The sequence below is a fragment of the Saimiri boliviensis genome, chromosome 13 (genome assembly GCF_048565385.1).
Source record: "Saimiri boliviensis isolate mSaiBol1 chromosome 13, mSaiBol1.pri, whole genome shotgun sequence".
Lineage (NCBI taxonomy): Eukaryota > Metazoa > Chordata > Mammalia > Primates > Cebidae > Saimiri > Saimiri boliviensis.
In genome coordinates, this window is record NC_133461.1 from 95446687 (window position 1) to 95471508 (window position 24822).

Genomic DNA, 24822 nt, shown 5'->3' on the forward strand with positions numbered 1-24822 from the left:
ATATCTGCGCATGTGCGGCGTCGCTGCTGGGCCAGTCGGGACGGAGGAGACAAGATGGCGCTGCGGGCTATGCGGGGAATCGTCAACGGGGCCGCGCCCGAGCTACCCGTGCCCGCCGGTGGACCGGCGGTGGGAGCTCGGGAGCAGGCGCTGGCAGTTAGTCGGAACTACCTCTCCCAGCCTCGTCTCAGTGAGTATCAGAGAGCCAGACGTCTCCGGTCTTTGCTCCCTAGCTTAGCCCTTTGCTCCCACTCACCTGCTTAGCCAGCGGGTAGCGGGTGGGATTTGTTTTTCCCTCCTGCGTCTCCCCTCCTACCCTGACCCACTTGTCTCTTTGGAAGGAGATTTGCCTGTACCTTGTATTTCCGGGAGATGGACCGTGGGGAAGAGCATCAGCGGGAACTTTTTCCTGGGGTGGGTGGGCTCTTGGCTATTGCTCTCCCTTCTCGCCTCCCCAGTTTCCCTAGGCTGGAGCCTTCTCAAGGCATTTGCTTCTTGTCCCCGAGGGCCACTTCTTGTCACTCCAGTCTGATCTTCCCCAGACTTCATTTGGATGTCTAGGGTCGAGGGAACGCCTCTTCCCCTCCCTTCCCCCTGGTAAGGACCTCAGTGGGGGTCTTCAGCTCCTGCCTAGGGCAGACGGTAGCAGCCATCGCTGACGTGGTCAGGCCTTTCGTGGATGGAGGTCAGGCCAGCAGCCAGAGGGAGATGGAGCTTGGTGTTCGGTGGAGGGGCTGCTCCACAAGAGGACACCTAGGTATCAGAGAACGCTAGAGCTGAAAAGTACCCTGCAGGTCGTGCAGTCCAACCCTCTCATTTTACAGGTGAGAAGCCCAAGGTTCTGGGAGGGGTAGGATTTGCCATCCTTCAGACACTTTATTGGCAGAGCAGGGACTAAAAATCCAAATTTTTAAATTCCACTGGGCCTTTTTCTACCGTGGCCTCTTCATTTACTGACTAGTTAACCAACCTTGGTTGAGGGCAAGGTTCTTTGGGAGAACCCAAGTGGCTTTGCCCATAGTTGGTATGTGTGCATAGGCTTAAGTGTTTCGATTATCTAAATAAAAAGGCCTTAATGAACTAGGTTTAAGTGGATAGCTCAGCAATTCCAAAAGCAATGGTTCTTGATTACTAGAGATTGCAGTTGTGTAGCGTCTTAACTTCTTCACAGCTTTCTTGGGAACTGGCGAAGAGCCCTCGAAATAGACTTTTTAAAAAACTGGGAAAAGCACATGATGTTTCCCCTGGTGGTGAGACTGCATTTTCACTGGTTAATTGCCCGAGTGTCTGTCTGTAGGTGGCCGATTCGTTAAAAAAGGATTTCAGATGAAGGGTGTTAGTCTGGGTGATCTGAAGCCTGACTAATCCACATCCTGATCTGTCACTGGGTCATGTGATAGCACTGCAGTGTGAAGAAAGAGGAAAACATTTGATTCGGTGGGTTGCTGAGATGTGCCTTTTACACTGGGAATTCTTCGAATTAGAAAATGTCTGTTGGGGCTTATATGAGCTGAAGTAGATAATTCAGGAAATCGACAGATGTTACATTCTTATGCAGACCTTGGCAATAAATTTATACCTATGAATTGCAAATTCTCCTGTATGAATTGCGTTTGTATGCATTGCTTTTCTTTGGGCAGAACAGATCGACATTAGTAGTGCCTCTCAAAAAAGGTTGTAAGGGTGCAGTAGTTTCCATATAATTAATCATTCAGTGTCAATTCAGAATATCAACTGAAATAATGTTGTTTAAAGAATACTCCATGATTAAGGTTGTAAACCCTTAGAAGAGATGAATATGATTTCTCTGTGGTTTTTATGCGCTTAGCTAATTGCTGAAGGATTTTTCTAGAAATTATTGACAAAACTGTTGTAGCATAGGGCTTCACACTGAACCTTTAGAGATCAGGGGTCCTTCTTTTGTCCCCATTGCCTAACACAGTGCCTGACACATAGAATGTGTCTTGTAATTGTGTAACTTGCATTTCAGCTCCTTGCTCTAATAATTCAGTGGATAGATCCTGAAATGGGTGGAGTCAAAGAGTAGGAAGTTGAAATGCCCGGTTGAGTTGTTTCCCTTATGTCTCCATGTAATCTAAAAAGCATAAATGATAACACACTTAGGCTAACAACTGGTTGCATTTTAATATCTTCTTATTTTGCCCCACTTTTAATTCTACTCAAAAGTTTTAATTGCTTTTGAATAAATACTGATGAACGTTTTATTTATATATGTATTTTGTGACAGAGTCTTGCTCTGTTGTCCAGGTTGGAGTGCAGTGGGGCAATCTTGGCTCACTGCAACTCCGCCTCCCGGGTAGTTGGGACTCCAGGTGCATGCTGCAACGCCCAGTTAATTTTTTTGTATTTTAGTAGAGACAGGGTTTCACTGTGTTGTCCAGGCTGGTTGCCAACTCCTAAATTCAGGCAGTGCTCCCACCTCGGCCTCCCAAAGTGCGGCCTCCCAAAGTGCGGGGATTACAGGCGTGAGCCACCGCCCCGCACGTGGCCAACCTCTTAATTTTGTAAATAAAGATTGATGATATCATTTAAGGGGTTGTGCAATTATAGTTAGTGTGTGTGTGTATTTTTGGTAGAGATGGGATTTCCCCATGTTTCCCAGGCTGGTCTCCCAACTCCTGAGCTGAAGAGATCAGGCCGCCTTGGCCTCTCAAAGTTCTGGGATTACAGGTGTGAGCTATGGCACCCAGCCTAAAGCTTCACGCGAACCTTTAGAGGTCAGGGATCGTTTTTGTGTCCCCACTGCCTAGCACAGTGCCTGATGCATAGAATGTGTCTTGTAATTGCGTAACTTGCATTTAAACTCAAAAAGGTGTGCTTTTTTGAGTGAAGAAATGGAGTAATATCGACAGCTCCACTGTACAGATTAGATCCTTTTTAAAAACAGCTTCAAGATGATAGGACTTTTAACAAGAAATGGAAAACATATTCAGGCTTGAAATTAGGAAATTATCTTGAGCATTTTAGTTGTATTTCTGAAGTCCCAAGGAATGAAAACTTGATTTTCTTTTAAAAGAAAGGCTTCAACAACATACATAGACCTGTTGGATGCTATGTATTTTAAGTTTGGTCATCTCCATTTTTCTTGAGACCCTAGATCAACTGACCTTAGTTTCTTAAACCATAAAGTTTCTTAAATCATAAAGCAGAGCTATCCCTGCAAAAGGTCAAAATAGGAATCTTCCTGCTTTTTTTTCTAGAACCTTTTCTCAGGTGCCCACTGCTCAGGGTGTGGGTCCCTGCTCTTCTTGCACAAGAGAAAATGATTGCTCTGGGTTTTTGTTTTGCTAATAAGGCGGAGGCTAAAAGACTAGGACTCTTACTATGCAATGGCTGCCAACTTTTTTTTCGGAGTATTTCATAATCATTAAATGGTGTTAGTAGTGTTGAACAACCTTTACTGCAGGAGGAAGAGGATGTCATCTGACAAAATATATGCTCCTTAAAACCTATGTAGATTTGGGGTTTTAAATGTTACTTCATAAATGTTGTCTGCTTTATATGATAGTTAAGAATCAAAGCCAAGACATTTTGGTTGTAAAAATGTTCAGAATATAATATCAGCATGTTTCTTCTGTGTTGTCAGAAGTTCTGATTATCCCCATACACCCATCTACAGACTCAAATTCTTGTTCATTTGGAGAGAAAAGTGGTCAGTATTTTGCTAAATAGAAATATTTAGGTAATTTGTAAATGCGTTTTTGCCTTTTTTGAAGAACAAGGTAATGTCGAAAAGAGTAGTAGTTTTATAAAAATTGTCTTTTAGTCCCCACTTACAGTCCAAGTGCTAGAAGCTGTATGTTCTTTATACTTTTTAATTGTACTGGAGACTACGGCCAAAAATATTATAAGGGTCTTAGAGCACCAATTTTAAAATTAAAGAAAAATGAAACAGAAGCCTGGCTCTCCCATTTAAAAACAAACTTAGGACTTTAGTTTCTTTAGGATAGATCAGCCTTTCCTACTGTATTGACCATTTTCTGTTGCTTTTAATAGAAAACCTGAAACAGGGTAATTTATAAAGGAAGGGAATGTATTTCTTAAAGCTCTGGAGTCTGAAGTCCAAAGTAGAGGGGCCACATCTGATAAGAACCTTTTTCTTGTGGGACTTGAAAGAGACCCTTTGACAGAAAGGTGTCACCTGTCAATGCTGCTACATCAGGGATGAAGTTTCAACTTGTTTTGGAGTTTCAAAGGGGATGTTTAAACCATAGCACCCACCTCATTGTGTTCTGTGAAGATGAAATCAGATAGCCTGTCTGAAGATGCTCTGTAAAAGCATGAAGCTCTTTTCAACTATAAAGCTGGGTCGAATTTTTATCTTGTTTGGTTTATAACACGTTTTAGCTTAGTTTTTATATGTTAGTTGAATTTATACCAAGCATGTTTCACCTCTAGTTTGTATCAGAAGTATCTCCTGATCGCCTCATGTTTTTTATGATTTCCATTGCAGGAAAACTGCTGAAACACCTCCACCAGATACTCCATTCTCTACTTAAACTCTTCCAGTGGCTATGACTCCACTGGAAAAAGATTTGTTTTACCGTAGCAGGAGCAGCTGGGAGAAACAGAGCTGCTGCTCTTGAACACTGAATAGGAAGGAAAAGGGCTTGATCCCAGCTGGGCAATGATTTGTCTAAAACCCAGCTCTCTTAACAAAGGAAGGTTCTGCCTTTATATAGCCTTACACTATAGATACTGCAGGTGGAAAAATTTTAGGTTTACAGCCTTAGATATCATGGGTGAAAAGGGTTTTGGATTTACAGCTTTAGGAACCACATGTGCAAAGGTTTCTGGGTTTACAGTTTTAGAAATCACATATGAAAGGGTTTCGGGTTTACAGTTTTAGAAATCGCATATGAATGGTTTTGCGTTTATAGTTTTAGGAATCACATGTGAAAAGGTTCTGGTCTCTGGATGGAGGTTTGATCTTGTTTTAAGTAAAAACAGTGTCTTCTGGAGAGTTTCCCCAATACCAAGCGTGCCATCTACAGGAAGGGGATTCAGGAGGTGCCAGTTGGCCAGCCTTTTCTTCTACTGAAATGTACTGTGGAAGTTGAGGGGGAGGTGATTCCAGATACCTGGGTCTCTCCTTCCTCATTACGATAGACACAGGGAAATACTGCCTAGTGTGTTAAGCAGTAAAAACCTATTTTTCATAACTAAAATTGCAGGCTTGTGAAATTTTTTAGGATGATGTTGCTTCATAATTCTAACAAGATACCACACTACAAAAAATGGACCAGTTCAATTTTTGAATTTGGGCTGTAGTAGAGTCAAAGAATAAGTGACTCTGGAGCCAGACTGTAGATTCAGATCCTTGGGCTAGTTACTTGTGTCCTTGGGCAAGACACAGTATATTCTCTGAGAATAATTTTTCTCTTCTAAAACTTAGAATAATGATAGCTCACTCGTATATCTGTTATGGAGATTAAATGAGAATGACTAAAAAGTACTTATAAATGTGTGTTGGTGTTACCAATTAACTTGCAAGGTTGCTTACTGGCTTCTTAAAATGCTGTCTACATTGTTGCAAATTTAGAGATTTTTTGAAGAAGTAGAATCTTGTTTTCTGTAATAGAAGTCAACTGGATTCACTGTTTCCAGGAGAAGCTATGACTAGTGTTTCTTTCTTGGTCTTACTTTTGCTTGTGACTGGCAAAATTTCGTAGTTTAGAATGAGCTTGAATTTTAGCCGTGAGATTCTGAAGTAATGTTGTAGAAATGAGACATTTAAAGTAGCTATAATCGTGTTGAAAAAATAAAGAGAATTTTAAGAACCTGATATATTTTACTGATGTTGCATTTTATTCAAAACAGTTTCTCATAAATCTCAACACCATATCCCCTCCCCGACCCCAGCTGTTTGGTAAACGTTTTGGAAAGGTCTGCATTTCTGTATTTCTGAAAACTGCCTTCAAGAAAACATGTTTCTAATGTACTCCCTTTCCATTTCCACTTAGCAATTTTAGAAAGTAATTGAAAAGCAGTGTTGGGAGTCTTTTTTAAATGAGAACAATGAAGAAAATTGTTATAGGGTTGGAATAAGGTTTTTTATGAGTATTAGAACATTTTAAAACAGTGGGGATAGTTTTCATAAAAGTGGCGGCAAATGGGGTCTTTCTAGTACTCTAAGGGAATGATTAATCCTTTTACCATCCAAGTAGCTTGCTTTTTATTTCAAGAGAAAAAAAAATACACTTCAGTTGTGGAGGGCCTCTGTTGAGACAGTTACAGTACGCTTACTGATGGGTTCAAGCAAATATTTGATGTCTGGATCAATTTAAACGTCCTGTTAGCATGAAAGATGGATGCCGTGATAGCACTGTCTGTTCCATCCCAGCATTTGTACGAGGGTCCTGGCTTCTCAACCTCACTCAGGCCAGAGGAGTTGTAATTTTGAATTCCAGACCCCGTTGAGTGGACAGACTGGTTAGTAAATGGTTTCCTCATTCTTCGGAGTCCACATATGTGCCAGGAATCGCTGTGCAAGCTCATTAGAAGACCTCAAAAGAAATCAAGCAAGTGAAAAACTCCCAATTGCTCCACAGCTTCACATTAATTATTTTAGGCCTTATAGTAAATTATCTTCAAAACTTTAGTTCATGTATTTTTTTCAGCTGTTCTGCGTTTGAAATTTAATGAATTCTGTAGGTGTCTGGTAGAATTACTCTCCTCTGAGTGTTCTTACACCTATTCCCCCGTTGCACTTGCCACACAGGTGTGATAGGGTGAGGGCTTTGGGTAGGACCTGCTGAAATAGAGTAGCAGTTTATTCCTAGGGCATACTTTGCAGTGGAAAACCCAGTCTCTAACCTTGCAGTTAACATTTAACTTTTATTTTTTAAAGGATGTTTTCCTTATCTTGTTTGACCCCTGGCCTTTCTTTCCATTGCCTGCTCCCTTCTTCAAAAGCTCTATTTCCCTAGTTTTGTTTTGTTTTGTGTGTGTGGTTTTTTTTTTTTTTTTTTTTTTTTGAGACAGAGTCTTGCTCTGTTGCCAGGCTGGAGTCCAGTGGCACGATCTTGGCTAACTGCAACCTCCATCTCCTGGGTTCAAGCGATTCCCCTGCCTCAGCCTCCCAAGTAGCTGGGACTACAGGTGCGCGCCACCATGGCTGGCAATTTTTTTATGTTTTAGCAGAGATGGGGTTTCACCGTGTTGGTCAGGATGGTCTCAATCTCCTGACTTCATGATCGAGCCACCACACCCAGCCCTTTTCTCCTAGTTTTTATGACACCATTTAATTGTGGCTTTTTACCTTACAGGCTACAATTTCTCTGATTTCCTTTGTGACTTTTGTCACTTCTATTTAACATTAAGGATTCCCTTTCTTTGTCTACTTAGCTAAATGCCACCTCCTCTGTGAAGTTTTTCCTTTTCTCTCTGAGGTAAGAACTATTCCTCTCTTTTACTGTGTTCCCACAAACCCTCTGCAGGCCGTAGTTAGCGACCTTATCTCATCACATTCTAACTCCACCCCCTCGCATAGACAATTTTTGAAGGCAAGCAGAATCTGTCCTTCTGTGTCTTGTTTTTGTATACTGGGTGCTTAGAATAATGACTTAGTAAGGACTCAAAATGTTTTTGGCTGGATGACGCTGGGTTATGAAAAGTTGAATAGGCACAGACATGTTTTATAAATGCATTGAAAAATTTCATAGCTATTTGAGTGTTCTGTATTCTAATAGGTCTGATAAAGTAGAAAGGATTTTTAGTAATGCCAGAGAGATAATTTAAGCTTTTGTGCTATTTGACTAAAGCTGACTCTTCTATGTTTCTTTCCAGCATACAAGACAGTATCTGGAGTCAATGGTCCACTAGTGATCTTAGATCACGTTAAGGTAATACCACTATTTGTTATGGTCTATTTATGTAGTTTAAAATGTGGTGTTGAGTCCTATTTAGTACACTTTAAATTTTTGTTATGATTTTTCAGTGATGCTTTAGACTGAGTGTCAGTGCTATGTAGGAGATAAGAGTTTTTAGACCAAAAGTCAGAAGACAGGATTCCAGTATTGGTTCTGCTGTGAGTTCTGTTTCCTTGAATCCCTTGTCTACAAAACAGACAAAAAGTCAGTCTTACCTAACAGTTTTATTAGGAGGAAAAAGCAGCAGTAATACTTTTGAGTGTCTCTTATAACTCGTAGGGTACTATAAAAATGTATAGTATCTTATGGCCCTTGTCATAGACTGTCAAATGTTACAGGGTTGTTTTTTTTTTCATAGTATTTATCTTTTCTACTAAATTTTAAGCCCTTGAGTGAATAAACAATCTTACTTTTATTTTTGACAGTCTGTCAGTGATACTCAAATAATGAATGTGTAAAAACAGATTATTTCAAAACCTTAAAAGCAAAGGAAAGTTTTTACTTATTCAGTTTGTTGTGAAGGTCTTTAGTTACATGTTTTTGTTTTTGTTTTAAGCAAGACCTATACTTAAGAATTATGACGACATTATCATCTTAGAAAGAGAGATACAGGATATAGTCTCTAATTGGGTACCCTGGGCTAAGCTTTTTCCCTGAGCCAGATGACCAAAATATCATCCAAGAAAATAATTTCTGTGTTTTCTAGAACAGTAATTATGCATTGGTTACTGGGGTGGGTCAGGGAAGAGCAATACAATTACTAGTTTGTTGAGAGAGGTTAATGATGCATTTGTGCTTGGCATGTGACCCCTCTGGAAGCAGAAAATACATTGAGAAACATTTCTTCAAAGAAAGGGCAAAGTGCGTTGTCTCTTCTCCTTTATCACTAAGGTAATATTTTTGTGTATGATAAGGTACCTGTAGAAACTAATCTCAAGATGAAACCTAGCAAGTTTACTCCTGACTGCAGTTTTGTAGTGTGCTGCAGATTGATTCAAAGCCTTAATCAAACTTAAGTTGTACAAGATTTATGCAGGTGCCCATTAACGTTTTATAAAAGAATAGCGCCTACACTTGCTTTTTGAGGAAAATATTAGAAAGCTTTGTTTGTTTTTTTATCTTGTAAATGTTTTCTGTATTCTCTGTTAAATAAACTTTTGAACTCATTTTTAAAATACAGGGGTTTTTTGGTTTTTTTTAAGGCAGAATTTCACTCTTGTTGCCCAGGCTGGAGTGCAGTGGCACAATCTTGGCTCACTGCAACCTCCACCTCCTGGGTTCAAGAGATTCTCCTGCCTCAGCCTCCCGAGTAGCTTGGATTACAGACATGTGCCACCATGCCCAGCTAATTTTGCATTTTTTAGTAGAGATGGAGTTTCTTCATGTTCGTCAGGCTGGTCTTGAACTCCCGACCTCAGGTGATCCACTTGCCTCAGCCTCCCAAAGTGCTGGGATTACAGGCACGAGCCCCTGCACCCTACCAGTTGTTTTAGTATTAGTAAAAGTATATTATTGAAACAGCTCAAAAAATATTTGGGCTTCAATTGTGTTAAGTGCTTGAGGCCAATACGAAAATATAATGGTCAACAATGAGAATGGGCTCTGCCTTATTTGAGCTTAGCATAGTGGATAAGTAAATACAGTGTCAATGTCTAATTGGTCCATGCTGTGAAGAGTCAGTTAGGGTGCTGTGAAAGATGATACTGAGAAGAACTTAGAAACCATCTCTGAGGAAGTAATTTTAAGAGAGCTAAAAAAGTTTCATTGAATGTTACATTGGGGTATAGTTATAAGTGAGGAAACACTGGTAAATAAATTTTATATAGTTGTAGAAAAATCGATTTAGACCATGAGATTTATAGTGGTATGTTTTGTTCTGTTTTTAGATTTTGGCTTTTGTTTTTAACATAAAACATACAGGATCAAGGAATAGATAATCTTATGCAAATTATATCAGAGTAGAAGAAGATGAAGCACTGTTGCCAACTCATTTTGTGACGTTAGCATATCTTTGACTCCAAACCAGAAAAAGGATAGTGTTAGAAAAGAAAGATAGCTGTTCTCACATATAAACATAAATTCCAAAGTCTTAATAAAATACATTCACATGTTAGATATTACCAAAAATATCTATGTAAAATGTCAGCAAAAGTAGATAATTTGATATTAGATACAATGTAATTCAACAGATTCATGGAATACACTAGAAAAAACTTTATGTCTTCTCAATAAATACAGAAAAAAATGGATTAAATTACTTATTTTAAAAAAGGCCTCTTGGAAAATAAGAAATATAACCAACTCTTAATGAGTATCTACCACAACCTGCAGCAAACCATGTACTTAAAAGACTATAAACATTCCCATTGAAATCAGTAAAAGGAAAACTCGTGTTTCCTATCTACTGCTGTTTTCAGTATGTACTTCACTCTGACACCAGAGTTACGTGTTTTTTCCTACAACAATTCAGTTCTGTGGCAGACACCTATTTCTGCAATACTCATTTCTGACACACTGCAAAGAGTTGGTGTGAACCCCACAGGTTAAGGGCTTACTTGGAAGACTTAACAGTCCACTTCAGATGCCAGTCAAAAGTAGTGGGTCCCCAGGTTACCCAAAGCTACTGTTCAACTTGGCTACAGTTTGAAGATTCCCTTCTCAAGTTCGATAATTTGCTAGATTAGGTCACAGAACTCAGGAAAACAGTTTACTTACTATTACTGATTTAGGGTATATTAAAGGATACAAATGAATAGCCAGCTGAAGAGATTATCATGGAGTGAGGTCCTGAAGAGTATCTAGCACAGAAGCTTCTGTCCCCATGGAGCTGGGGTGGACCACCTTGCTGGCACGTGGATGCATTCTTGCCCCCCAACCCAGAAATTCTCCAAGCACCCTCCGTTTTTGAAGACTTTATTTTTAAGACTTTATTAGCTGAAGTTTTTTTTTGAAGACTTTATTACCTAAGCATGTTGGTCAAGTCATTACCAGTGGTGATTAGTCAATTTCCAGTACCGCTACTCTGTCAGGAAGTCGGGATGGGACTCAAATTTCCAATCCTCACTCACCATCTTTCTGCTAAAAACTTGCCCAGAGATATGGGGAAAAGAAATTAGGATATAAAGGGATTCTACGGGAAAAAGAACAACCATCATCATTTCTTGATCATTTGATTAATGAATCAGAAAACCCAAGTCATTCAGTGGCAGACAGTTAGAAACAATGGTAGAAAACAAGGTAGTGGATACAGGGTCAGTTTACAAAAATTTTCAGTGTTCTGTATGCCAGAGTCACTATTTACAGAAAACTATAAAACTTTGTGAAAGACCATACAAGAAGACCTAAAATAAGTGAAGATTCCATGTTCATGAATGAAAAGACTCGCCTCCCCAGTTAACACAATGAGAGAAGAGTAATTAAAAATGAGGATTTGGTTCAGGAATAAGCAGATGTGTCAGTGGAACAAAATTAAGAGCCCTGAAATTAACTCTTTTCACTTGGTAAAAGAAGTGAATTCAGAAGAATTCAACTTGGTAAATTCAACATTACAAGGCCATGGGGGACACTGTGCTGCTCAGAATATTGCTAGAGCAATTGATTTTCCATATACTGATGAGAAACATAAAAGAAAATTAGTTACCAAAAATAAATTCGGATGGATTAAAGATCTAGAAAATGAAACGTAAATCTGATAGAAGACAATACAGAATACCATTTTTATGACTTCAGACTGTTTTCCAAACAAGACATAAAAGGCATAAAGTCATAAAGGACCACAGTATGTTTTATTAAAAAGTGTTTTTATCTGTGACAAGATACCATCAGCAAAGTTAAGACAGGAAGTAGACTAAGAGAAGATATTCACAAAAGGATTGATCTATTGATACAGATAATTTACAAAACTTCTATAAATGAATAAGAAGGATTTACTTGATAAGTGAGGAAAGAATATTAATAAGCAATTCAGTTGCTGATAATAAAGTCTGAATTATCAGTAATATGAATGAATAATTGACAGTGATAAGCATGAAGCGATGCTCAATATTGGTAGAAGTCAAGAAAATGCAAACTAAAAAGATGCCATTTTTATTATTAAAATGACAAAAGTTAAATTTAAAAACATAAGATTGGCAAAGATGGAGGGAAATGTTACTTTTTTATGCTGCTAGAGAGATTATAAATTAATAAGGTTCCTTGCAGAGTTACTTTGGCAGAAAATGGGCATGGCCTGTATGTAGCCCATCAAATGGCTTTGGGAAATTCTGACATACTTGTTGTAACTTTTTTTTTTTGAGACAGAGTCTTACCCTGTCAGCCAGGCTGGAGTGCAGTGGTGTGATCTCTACTCACTACAACCTCCATCTCCTGGGCTCAAGCAATTCTGCCTCAGCCCCCTGAGTAGCTGGGATTACAGGCGTGTGCCACCATGCCCGGCTAATTGTTTTATTTTTAATAGAGATGGAGTTTTCACCATGTTAGCCAGGCTGGTTTCAAACTCCTGACCTCAGATAATCCGCCTGCCCTGGCCTCCCAAAGTGTTGGGATTACAGGAATGAGCTACCTCGCTTGGCCTGTTTAGTAACATTTTATTCTTCCCCTATCAACCACACCTGGAGCACACAGATGATTACACACACAGCCTAGAAAGCAAATATCAGTTCTAGGTGGGGGGAACATGTTTATCGATACCTTTCTGTAACCTCAAAACTTTAAAACTTGCATGCCGAGGAAAAGCAGTACATTTAATTGCCATGTTTCTATGGATTTAAGACCCTTCTCCTATACCTTATGCTTTGTTTGCTAGTATATGTGTCAATGATGTGTGTTGTAAGGAATTAAACTACCTGAGGATATTAAAAGCTCTCAGCGTAAACTGTGTCTGGAGAGTAGGGGGTTGCACATTCAGACAGGCCATGGTAGAGACAGAGCATGTGTAGTAATTTGAGGGGCTTTTAAAACATTGGTCGTTCATCCTTTTTTTTTTCCTCTTTAGTTTCCCAGGTATGCTGAGATTGTCCATTTGACCTTACCAGATGGTACGAAGAGAAGTGGGCAAGTTCTAGAAGTTAGTGGTTCCAAGGCCGTAGTTCAGGTAAGGTTCACTTTCAAAACCTGGCCAGCTGAACTGTTTCCTAGTTGCTCACACATAGGGAGCACTGCTTGTTTCTCTCTGTGATGATCACTGCCTAAGTGTTTTTAGAGTCTTTAGAGATTGGTTACTAGCTGCAGGGAAAAAAAATTATTATTGCACGTTTTTTTGCTCAATGTCAGCCACCTAAGCTCCACTTAATCCAATGGCTTCACTAGTAAAATGGCTTTTTTTTAAATGGATAGTCATGTAGAAGGAGAGATGAAAAGCAGAATTCACTGATGATATGATGAAACTAAAAGGGTCATCTGTCTGAGTCTGTTTCTTTAAATCGTCTCATATAGTTCCTAATTTTTAATGTTACCTCACTCTGGGTAATGGCAGTTTTTTCAAATAACGTTCCCCTTAGAAATCGCAGGGATTAGCAGAATTTCTTTAAAGGGCCAGACAGTAAAGCTTTTAGGCTTTGTGGGGCCAGTTAAAATGGAAATACACACACACACACACACACACACACACACACACACCCCAATTAAAATATAAATACACACACCCCAATTAAAATATAAATACACACACACACAACACACACACACACACACACACACCCCATGCTTAGCTTATTGAATTTGATCTGTAAGCATGAACCCTTGATCTAAAGGTTGACAATTTGACTTATTATCGTATTTCTTTGCTCATTATATTAACAGTAGTGTACGTTCATGTGCTTCAGTTTATAAGGGCTGTTTAACATGCCTGTGATCTAATTTACCCTTCTGATTAATTTTTTTTCTTGATAGGTATTTGAAGGGACTTCAGGTATAGATGCTAAGAAAACGTCCTGTGAGTTTACTGGGGATATTCTCCGAACACCAGTGTCTGAGGATATGCTTGGTAAATGGATATTATTCATTCTAAGCAGAGATCTGTTTCATTTTAAACGTATTTCCATAAGGTCGTTTAAAAATTAAACATTTGAAAGTCAGCATCTACTCCATCCTTTCTTGTTACTGTTTTCTAGGTCGGGTATTCAACGGGTCAGGAAAACCCATTGACAGAGGCCCTGTTGTACTGGCTGAAGACTTCCTTGATATCATGGGTAGGATGGATTTCTGTGTTTGGGAGAAAAATAACTTCTCTCTGTCTTGTACCTTTGCCAGATAGGGAGTGATTTTTGTGATATCATTTAGAGTAGATAGGCAACACGTTCCATAGGTTATAAATTATTTTATTATTTAATTATATATTTTTTAGAAATTATCTTAAAATTTTATGTATTAATAATATGTTAAGACACTGTAAAATATCTAGGATATACATGAAATGTGTATGGTAAAACCATGAATTTGAAATTAGGACTTCTCCTTTATTTTACTTTAGGAGCTTGAATTCTACTATCCTGTGTTTTGTGAGTCTACAAAAGAATAAAGGAAAAAATTATTTCAAGTTTCAGATTTGAAAAATAACTGATTTTTTTTTTTGTAGTAGAGAGATGCTTTATGTAGTTCTGGTCTTCTGGTGCTTTTTATTTTAATTTGGTAAGATTTCTGATTTCATTCATGAATACTGTGCCAACATGTTAACATTTTCCCTTTTGGAAATACGTTAGGTCAGCCAATCAACCCTCAGTGTCGAATCTACCCAGAGGAGATGATTCAGACTGGCATTTCAGCCATCGATGGTATGAACAGTATTGCTAGGGGGCAGAAAATTCCTATCTTCTCTGCTGCTGGGTTACCACACAATGAGGTGAGGACTGGGGTCAGTTTGGTATGAAATTTAGCGGACAAGAATTTCTAAATGCATCACTGTTATTGAGAAGCCAAATAAAGGGTTTTCAAAGTAAATACTCAGTCTTATTGTTTGTTAATCCGGTTACCTTAAATCTGTATTTATGCTTCTTCTTGCTTACCCTTGCATATCTTTGCAAAAAGTACAAAATAGTTTTGTTGAGTAAATCCGCGAAAACATCCCAGTTTCATTTATGATTACGATTCCAGAAAGTTTACAGTAAAAGTTATTTTGTTGTAGAAATGTTATTGTAGATTTCAGCTGAATTCTTCTGCTTTGCTCATCAGATTGCAGCTCAGATCTGTCGCCAGGCTGGTTTGGTAAAGAAATCCAAAGATGTAGTAGACTACAGTGAGGAAAATTTTGCAATTGTATTTGCTGCTATGGGTGTAAGTAGAAGTTTTTTGTTTGTTTTAGTATGATATATAAAATTGTGCTTGTGTTGTGAGAACAATGTAACAAACTATATAGTTGAATTTTTCTTTAGGTAAAGAATTTGCAGTCTGGCATTTTGGCCGAACTAAGGACTAAAATTTAGCATTTAACTAATTTGAAATTTAACAATAATACTGTTTGTGCCCAAGCAGCCTCTTTGTTCTGTTGACTTTTGTGAAAACTTTTGGGGTACTCGAGGTTTTAAAAGAAGGAGCAATTCAAATCTGTACCTTGGCTTTTGTCAGAAAGAAATGTTAAGGATCTTTCTTCTCCCAGCACTGATGAAGTTATTGTTATTTAGGTAAACATGGAAACTGCCCGGTTCTTCAAGTCTGACTTTGAAGAAAATGGCTCAATGGACAATGTCTGCCTCTTTTTGAACTTGGCTAATGACCCAACGTAAGTAAACAGCTATTTCTTTGTGCCCCAGACTTAGGATCAAAAGTGTTTCTTAGGACTGGTGAGGTAAAATGTGGTAATGACAGCATTTGGACCTAGCAGTGAGTTAACCCTATATTTAAAGTCCAGTCCTGCTTTCTGGTAGTTAGTTATCTGGCATTGGGCAAATTACTTAGGCTCTGAAACTCATAAAATGTGACAGCTGATACTTGTCTCATGGAGTTGTTTTGCATATTAAATGAGATCATACTTATAAATTACCTAATACAATCAACTCTATAAATGATTTTTTTCCTCTTACCTGAAAATTCTGGCTTTCATTTCTTCCCTCTCTCTCCTTCCCACCCCGCTGCCCAATCCCAGTGTTGAGAAACTGTGTAACTAAGAGATTTGGGACATTTATAAATAACTGTTAATACCTTACATAAGAATTTGTAAAGTAACGATTGCTTTACTCTCTTTGATTTATTTAAAACTTTAAAGGGGAATTGTACTGTTATTTCCAGAATCATTTGTTTTTGGTCTTTTGGTTTGAGTAATCTAAGACTTACGTTCCCTTTCAGCATTGAGCGAATTATTACTCCTCGGCTGGCTCTCACCACAGCTGAATTTCTGGCGTACCAATGTGAGAAACATGTGTTGGTTATCCTAACAGACATGAGTTCTTATGCTGAAGCACTTCGAGAGGTAACTCGTTCATGTTCTTCCCTCAGTTACACAAAAGTGGTTAATTTTCATGGTTAACTTGTCGCTCTGTAAGTTTTCGTTATTTAATTACTTTTTTTTTTTTAATTTCACTATTCATATATTAGTAGAATGCCTTAATAAATCAGAAAGGAAAATACTTCCTTTTTGTGAGCCTGGTAGAAGCAATTAGAGGATAAGATGTAAATGGTTAGCCTGTTTATCTTACTGTCACTCTCTCCATGGATTAAACTGATTGTAAAAGGGAGTAAATAATGCAAGTTGTTTATTCGTTACTCTCCCAGGAAGTTCTATTTCTGTCCAGACTACTAATTTTTAACCTTTTTTGTAATCCCTTTTAAATGATAATATTTTTAAAAATACGATAATCTGACAGTACTCTCTTCAGCACTTTTTTCTTCAGACAACCAAGTGTTTAGTAAAATATTAAGATTCTAGCAGGCTGGGCATGGTACCTCATGCCTGTAATACTTTGGGAGGCCAAGGCAGGAGGGTCACTTGGGGCCAGGAGTTCAAGACCAGCCTGGGCAACATGGCAAGACCCCAACTCCATAAAAACATTAAGAAACTGTCTGGGCAGAGTGACACATGCACTTGTAATCCTAGTTGCTCCGGAGGCTGAGGTGGGGGGACAGTTTGAGCCCAAGAATTAGAGGATGCAGTGAGCTATGATTGTGCCACTGCACTCCAGCCTAGGCAACAAAGCAAGATCTGTTTTTGTTTTTGCTTTTTATTTTAAGTAAAGGAAAGGTTTGAACAGTTACCCCCTAGAAGTTTTGGGGTGTTTGTTGTATACAAGTTACTGAAATTTTGAGTACGTTACTCTTTTAAGCACATAAAAGGACTTCTAAAGACTTCCTAATTGCTATGAGAGTTTCTAAATGGGTATCTTGCTTTCTCTGTGATTATTGCTCATTGATAACAGCTGGTCTGCAGACCACACTGTGAGGAGCACTGCTGTAGCAAGCTCCTTTGAAGATGCCAAAGTAGCCCTTAGAAGTTGCATTTCATAATGCTTTAGAGTTCTAGTTGATTGTAGGTTAATATGCACGCCTGTATTCCAGTATCCATGACTCTAAGGGAAAGATCATTTATCACCATTCCTATTTTGTGCAGTGGAATGGACTCCTGGCTTTGTGACCTTAAGAAATTGTTTAATTTTTCTGACCCACGATTCCAGCTGTAAATTGGAGGTAACACCTTCCTCATAGGGTTGCTGTGAGGATTAAATAATGTTGTAAAGTGAAGCAGATGATTCCTGGTGTGCATTTCCTTCCCTTTTAACCTTTTTTATGATTAGATTACATAAATATGGCTAGTTTGACCGCATGGAATAAATCTTGTGGACCAAGAATCTTTTCTGTTTTAAAATTAACTTCCCTTGATTTATAAAATTGTAGTCAGATTTTCTTCTAGCAAACTATTTGAAAACTTAAATTATGGCAATAAGATTTTAGCAGAAACCTTCTGGTCCCCCATTGTCAATATTTTTGTTACAGAATAATTTGAATTTATGTTGCTGGGAGATTTTTCTGAATCATCCTTAAAGACAGTCTTTAAAATAAACACGATGGGCTTTTCAATTTTGTACTTAGGCATGTTCAAACAAACATGTTCTAACAAAGCTTGTTCTAATCTGGTGCCTGGTACTCTTCTCCTTGACTTACTGTCAGGTTTCAGCAGCCAGGGAAGAGGTTCCTGGTCGACGAGGCTTCCCAGGTTACATGTATACAGATTTAGCCACGATATATGAACGTGCTGGGCGAGTGGAAGGGAGAAACGGCTCCATTACTCAGATCCCTATTCTTACCATGCCTAATGATGGTAAGTTTTGGTCTTTGGATTATAACACACCTAATCATTTTAAGGAGAGAGAAGACCCATCTACCTTTTTGAGTTGAAATTATTTTGAGAGCACATCCCCTAAGAGTTTATCTTGGTTATTTGTGCCTAAATAAAATTTTTTTTTATCTGAAAATTACCCATAGTTACCATTATCCGTTTGTGGAGGAAAAGCAATTTTCTTCATAATTTTAAGTTTTTAACTTTAACTTTCATTTATTAGGTACTATTGAGTGCCTGCTGTTTTCAGGACAGTGTCCTAAATGTAAAGAATTTTAAAAAAGAATTTATGGTCTCTACTTACTATAAGTTACCAGTCTAGTTGGGGTTTTTTTTTAATGTGTGTGCACCAGTAATTTAAGATGGCCATGTTAAGTGCCACGTGAAGAGTACAGCTGCTAAAGTCCGTTAGACTTAGAGACAGATTTTTTTAGCCAAGGGCTGTTTAGAAATGACTTTCCCATGCCTGTCTGCATGTGTGCTCAGGGTGGCTCCTGGGGTACGACTGTTCAGAATTCCTCTTTTGTATTGCCTTTTTGTCCTTATTTCAGTTTTTGAAAAACACTTACGAAATACAGTAAGTTAGTACTTACTGTAGTTGAGCACTGTTCTGAGTGCTTTATAAATATTCATTCATTTGCTCCTCATAGCAGCTTTGAGGCAGGTGCTGTTTGAGGCACAGGGAGGTAAAATGATTTGTCAGGGTTAGCAAGTGATAAGATTTAGGACCCAGTTTGAGTTCATAATTCACACTGTTTCTCTGTACTGCCTCTGATATGAAAATGTGGTTTGTTCCAAAGGAGTAGCTACAAAAATGATGTAATGGAACAGATTTGGAAATGTGTTGCTTTGTGTGCCCTTTTTGGTGCAGCCTGTGTGGTGTTGCTTTATTTGTGTACATGCCTACATTTTGCATGGTGAAATGTGTATCCATCCGAGATAGGTTATGAACTAAGAATGTTCTCAGTATACATCAGGTTGACAAATTTCTATAAGGGAACTTTATGTTTAAAATGAAACTTAATTTATATTTTGAGGGCAGAGCACTTACCTAGGGGAGAAAGTATCTTTTATAAATGTAGCCAGTTTACCTCATAGAGCCAGCACACATCTAACTGCTGCAACCAAACTCAACTGGCCAGTATAGTTGCCACTAGCCACATTTGGCTATTTAAGTTCAAGTTAACTAAAATCAAATAAAATTGAAATTAAGTATGTCAGTTTTGTTAGCCCCGTTTCAAGTGTTGGATAGCCATATTGGCTAATGGCTACTGAAGTGCACACCACAGAGACAGAACATTTCCAGCATCACAGAAAATGACTGTAATAATACTCTTCTGAGTAATGCTGTAGGTAGTACAGATGTACTTCTTGTGGGTTTGGTTCTGAGATGGCCACTTTAAAACTCATAACCTAAGGATGCCATGCTTAATGTTATCTGTCTTCCTCCGGTAGATATCACTCACCCAATCCCTGACTTGACTGGCTACATTACAGAGGGGCAGATCTATGTGGACAGACAGCTGCACAACAGACAGGTATGAAATGCGAGCAGTGCTGTGAAGCCTGCAGACCTGCTCATCCATTACTCTTTAGGGACTTGGATTGTGCTCTTAGGAATTGCTTTGCTTAGAAAGTTATCAACTTGAATTGTTTTTAATATAGGTATAAAATTGTCATTTTTTTAATCTTAAATTCTGGTGTGGGCAGAGTGCCAGAATTAAGAATTGTGACTTTTCTTTATTGTGTCTTAAAATGGAGTCACTTGTCTCCAAGAACTTTTTTTGGAATTCTGTTTCATAATGGTGAAGACAGATAACATCTACCAATCTTGTTATTAATAGAAAAACAGACTTTTCCATGCTTCCCTAGTAGATGCTGACTTTGAAAATCAGCTTTTAGGAATTATTATTAATCTTTTAATCTTGTGCATAATTTTTTGAGTCAGAGTTCAGACCATTTTGACTCCATAATGTGGTAGTACTTGCCAAGCAGATGTTGAAAGTTTTAGTTTTTTAAAATAGCCTTGTACAGTGTTACAGATGACACTTTGTTGGATTTGATTCTGGAAAGAAATATTATGCTATAAAGTGTTTCTTACTACCTTTTCTTCCCAGGAAGAAAGAGTAGGTTGCATCTAGAAGACAAATGCAGTGGTTTTCTGTGACTTAAGGAGTAATGAGTTCCAAATGCTTTTTTATTACCAATAAAACTTGAGTTTTGTACTTAAATGTAGTATTTTCCCCCCTCTCATTCTATGCAAGATTTATCCGCCTATCAATGTGCTGCCCTCACTATCACGGTTAATGAAGTCTGCCATTGGAGAGGGGATGACCAGGAAGGACCATGCCGATGTATCTAACCAGCTGGTACGTGCATTCTTCTAAGATTGGTGTTTGAAAGAAATGGATACTTTCTGCTGGCTTTTACCTGTTGTCTTTAACCCTTACCACTTTTCTCTTCCCCATCCACATGGAATTTTAGTGTAGGCTTGAAGTGGGATACATAATCATTCATTAGAACCAAAGCCGCCTTTTCTCATAAGGATAGCTGCTGACGATCAAGATGAGCTTGAAACTTGTGTCTAATGGTATCTAGTTTCTAAATAAAAAGCCAAGCAATACGGTTGTTTAAAATTTTATCAGCAATGTTAATGTTAATTATATAGTATTCTTTAAAGGCTACTCTAACCTATTTCTTGGTTAACATATTAAGCCATCACCAGAGCACTAACATGTACAGTTTTATGTAGATTCTGAAATCCTTGATTTGTATAGTTATAAAAATACTTACGACCATAAAGTAGAAATGGTAAACTTGTGATATCACAGATTTTTTTTAAAAAAATAGAACTTGAACATGAATTTCTCCATGGTTTATGCTTTCTGATTTTCAGGTGCTCTGTAAATTTTGAGCTCACTAACATATTGAAGAAGTGTGTTTTTTATAGAGCGTTAGGAATGTCTGTGTAATGTATGCCTGAAGACTCCTTTCTGAGTGAGAATATATTCCTTCTGGTGCTTTCATGTGAACTTTATGTGAATTGTTTTTGTAAATTCCTTCTTTGGGCTCTTGTGAGGAAAACAAGAGCAATCCATTCCTGTATCCCAGATGCCCGGGCATTTTGAGAGCTTGTCTAAGCTGATGGAGCCCTCTTCTCTTTAGTATGCATGCTATGCCATTGGGAAGGATGTGCAAGCCATGAAAGCTGTGGTGGGAGAAGAAGCGCTCACCTCAGATGATCTTCTCTACTTGGAATTTCTGCAGAAGTTTGAGAGGAACTTTATTGCTCAGGGTAAGATGACTGTTGTCTTACAGACACAAAAAGCCTTGTATGTAATTTTGAAAACTACTTTCCAAGTCTGAGAGAATTCACTTTGGTTTCTATATAGTTATGTCTCTGGTTAGAGAAAAGCTTCTGTCACCTGCCTGCCTTAACCCTTTGATTCTCCTCTGCCTTCTAAACATCTTGGGAAGATACTGACCTGGTTTTCCAGTGACTTAGCTACCATCTTACTGTTTCCTTCTTCCATTGCCCTTCAGAATCCTCCTTCCCAGGCCCTCTGCTCTGCAACTTCATTGCCAGTTCTCCTTTTTGCTAACTTGTCAGCAATGATCTGCTTTGACATTTGGGACTTGGAACTTTTCTGACTCATCTGTATTTATCTCCTTTTCTCATTTCTTACCTTTCTGCCTAATCGTTAATATTCCAGAAAGCTCAGTTACCTGTTATTTCTGCTTTCCCTCCCAGTGTCCACTTTTCAGTCTGTTGTGGACTATGACGTGTGGACCTTTACCTCTTGTCCAGACCTCTGATTCCATATATCTAGCTGCCATAGGGACACCATTGTTGCTTACGCCACCAGCCCCTCAGGCTCAGTCTACTCAGAACCAAAGTTTTTTTCCAACTGACCTGCCTTGCAGTGCCCTTTCAATTTTTATCTACCTCTGGTATAATCATTGTCCCAGTTAACCAAGCTTAGTAACTGGGCATTATTCTTAACCTTCTTTGTTTATTCTCCAGTGATCAATTATTTACTAATTTGTGTTGTTTTCCTTTGAAATACCTTAACCTTATTCTGTTTTTATTCCCATTATAATACCTTAGTCCTGTATTTCTTAAAATTTAGTATGCTTTTGAATCAGCCAGAGATCTTGCTAAAATGTAAATTCAGGTTCACCAGACCTTGGTGGGGATGCTGCATTTCTGTGAGTTCCTGGGTGATGTTGAAGCTGCTGGTCTCTGGCCACTCTTGAGTCGAAAGGTCCTAGTCCAAACCTTTGTCCCATCATCTTTGGCCATTGGTGCCAACATTTCACCAGTCTCCTTGACTCCTTATGTACCACTGCCAGGGTAAATATATTACTCATTTTATTGGTTGTCCCTCTACTAAAAATACCTGTAATCATTTTTATGACATAGCATCAGCAGGAATTTCAAGCTGTTTTGCATGGTCTCTTCTGTCACCCCTGCTAATGCTGGTAATAGTCTCTTAATGTCAGTGAGGGTTACAACAGGTGTTTTTACTTTCGAATAAAGGCATCAGGCTGTACACTTAGAATTTGTATACCTTTCCAGTTGTATGATACATTAATAATATTAAAATCCCAAAATATTCATGATTATTAGAAATTTTTTAATGCAGAACGTGAATATCTTAAAGTTTTCATCTAGAAAAAAGAATCCTCCAGCCTTGGAATCAAAGAATAAGATTTATTTGTGGGATCAGGATGATTCTGCCATCAAAAATAATTTTAACAACTCAGAAAACCACTGACCTTTGGTTACTGATACTCTTGAGGGGGTTATGTGTATTCAGGTGCTTGACTGACATTTATGGCCTTCTGACCATCTGCGTTAGTCACCCTCAAATTCAACCTTTTCTCCTTGTGGGAACCTTCTGTGCTTGGGTAACTTTTCTCACTAATCTCTGGACAAAACATTGATTCTAGTTTCCATTGCTCAAGTATCCAACCCAGTTGTCAAATCTCAGGTCTGTCTTCCCACGCTCTCCCGCAAGACCGCTCGCCCTCTTAGCCCACCCACCTCTTCTTCCCTGGTTCCTTATGGTACTCACTGTCTATGCCCTCTTTTCCTCACCCCTCATTTAGTCTTAGGAGTCCTTTTTTTTTAATACACATTTAATACACTGCTAGTCATATAACAATGTGTACTGAGTAACATTGCTAAGTTGGAAGTCGTTTGCTTTTACTAATTCAATCTCAATTTTTAAGGTCCTTACGAAAATCGCACTGTCTATGAGACTTTGGACATTGGCTGGCAGCTACTTCGAATCTTCCCCAAAGAAATGCTGAAGAGAATTCCTCAGAGCACCCTCAGCGAATTTTACCCTCGAGACTCTGCAAAGCATTAGCTTCTGCTTCCGCACTGCTCCGTGCTCTTGTGAAATACTGGTTCTGTTTTCGTTATTCCTTTTGCACTCCCCCATCCCCACCTTTGTGTTGGAGTTTACTGTGTTACCCTGTTATTAAAAACAAAGAATAGGTAACATATTGTGCCAGTGTTGCAATGTTTTAAACTGCTAACAGACTTTAAAATATCCCCTGTTCAGAAAACCTGGTCCTCAGTGCTGTGTTTAAAGTAGCTGCGGGGCTGGAGTGACGTTTTCTTATTGATGTATGTATTGTACATAGCGTTGTAGTTAGTTTCCTGATAAGGGTCTCATGATTTGGGTCTCTTAGACCTTACCTCTCAACTCCCTCGAGAGTACCAGTCTCTGAAGTGATAATGCTCTGGTCTCTGCATTAGGGGCAAGATCCGGTCTGAAAGAAGTCTCCTTTTAGAAGGTCCAAGAGGCGTTTCCCTGAATGTTTGCTTTCAGTGTGTTGGTGTGCCTCTGTTGATGGGCTGTGCTGCTGCTCGAAGCAGGTGATTTTGAATGTCTACTTGATCTTCCCCGTATAACGAATAGATGAGTGAAAGGAGTTTCTTCTCTTTAGTACATATGTACTGGGATTCCTGTGTCTTGCAACTCTCCCTCTCCAAGTAATACACAGAATCCTGTAACTTTTGCACAGCTGGTATCTGTCTGGTAGCTGTGAGACTCCTTGTCTTGGTAATGCTTACTTGGTTTCCAAGCAGAGAAGTCACATGATTTAAATCGCGAATAGGCTTGTTGTTTGGGGTATAAGAAAAGAATAGAAACCCTACAGCCTTTCTACATTCTGACATGCTCACAGTGGTTTCAGTTTCTAAAGTGTTGACCAGATGCTGAAGGCAAGGTGGGGAGCAGAAGCACGTCTGTTGATGGATATTTTAAACTCTGTTAGAGAGCACCCTTTGAAAATCCTCTCTTTGGTTCTGCTTTTTGACCTCTCTCTACCTTTTCAGGGTAATCTTTGTGGCACAAACGATAGCATTTCCAGGCTTTAGAGTTTTCTGAATTCCTGCGCCTTGTCGGTGTGAGCCTTGAGCGATCTTCTATGCAGTTCTGCCGTGTCTCCCGTTGCGTCTCTGTGTTCTTCGTCACTTGGGTGCAATAGCAACTTCTCTACTCTGCGCATTCCATCTTTCATGTTATGTTAAGTTCTTCACTGTTTTCTTTGGAGGGCTGTGGGTGGGGGGAGTCAGCATGATTATATTTTAATGTAGAAAATGTGACATCTGGATATAAAATGAAAATAAATGTTAAATTAAATGGAAGTTAA

The 24822-nt window shown here is 38.7% G+C and overlaps 1 protein-coding gene across 1 annotated transcript; it reads left to right on the top strand.

The window, feature by feature from the left end:
* The first annotated feature begins 13 nt into the window (after positions 1-13).
* Positions 14-24822, top strand: ATP6V1B2 (ATPase H+ transporting V1 subunit B2). The gene is made up of 14 exons (XM_003935588.4): positions 14-190; positions 7810-7865; positions 12886-12984; positions 13782-13875; positions 14003-14080; positions 14591-14730; positions 15060-15161; positions 15509-15606; positions 16170-16293; positions 17985-18135; positions 19609-19691; positions 20418-20522; positions 21319-21448; positions 23389-24822. The coding sequence occupies exons 1-14, from the start codon at positions 55-57 to the stop codon at positions 23526-23528; spliced, it is 1536 nt and encodes a 511-aa protein (XP_003935637.1). The 5' UTR covers positions 14-54; the 3' UTR covers positions 23529-24822.

Excerpts from the sequence above, each read along its gene's own strand:
- ATP6V1B2 (XM_003935588.4), top strand. The coding sequence starts at position 55 with ATGGCGCTGCGGGCTATGCGGGGAATCGTCAACGGGGCCGCGCCCGAG. Across the intron at positions 15,607-16,169 it reads AACTTGGCTAATGACCCAAC|CATTGAGCGAATTATTACTC; the intron begins GTAAGTAAACAG and ends GTTCCCTTTCAG. Across the intron at positions 16,294-17,984 it reads ATGCTGAAGCACTTCGAGAG|GTTTCAGCAGCCAGGGAAGA; the intron begins GTAACTCGTTCA and ends ACTTACTGTCAG.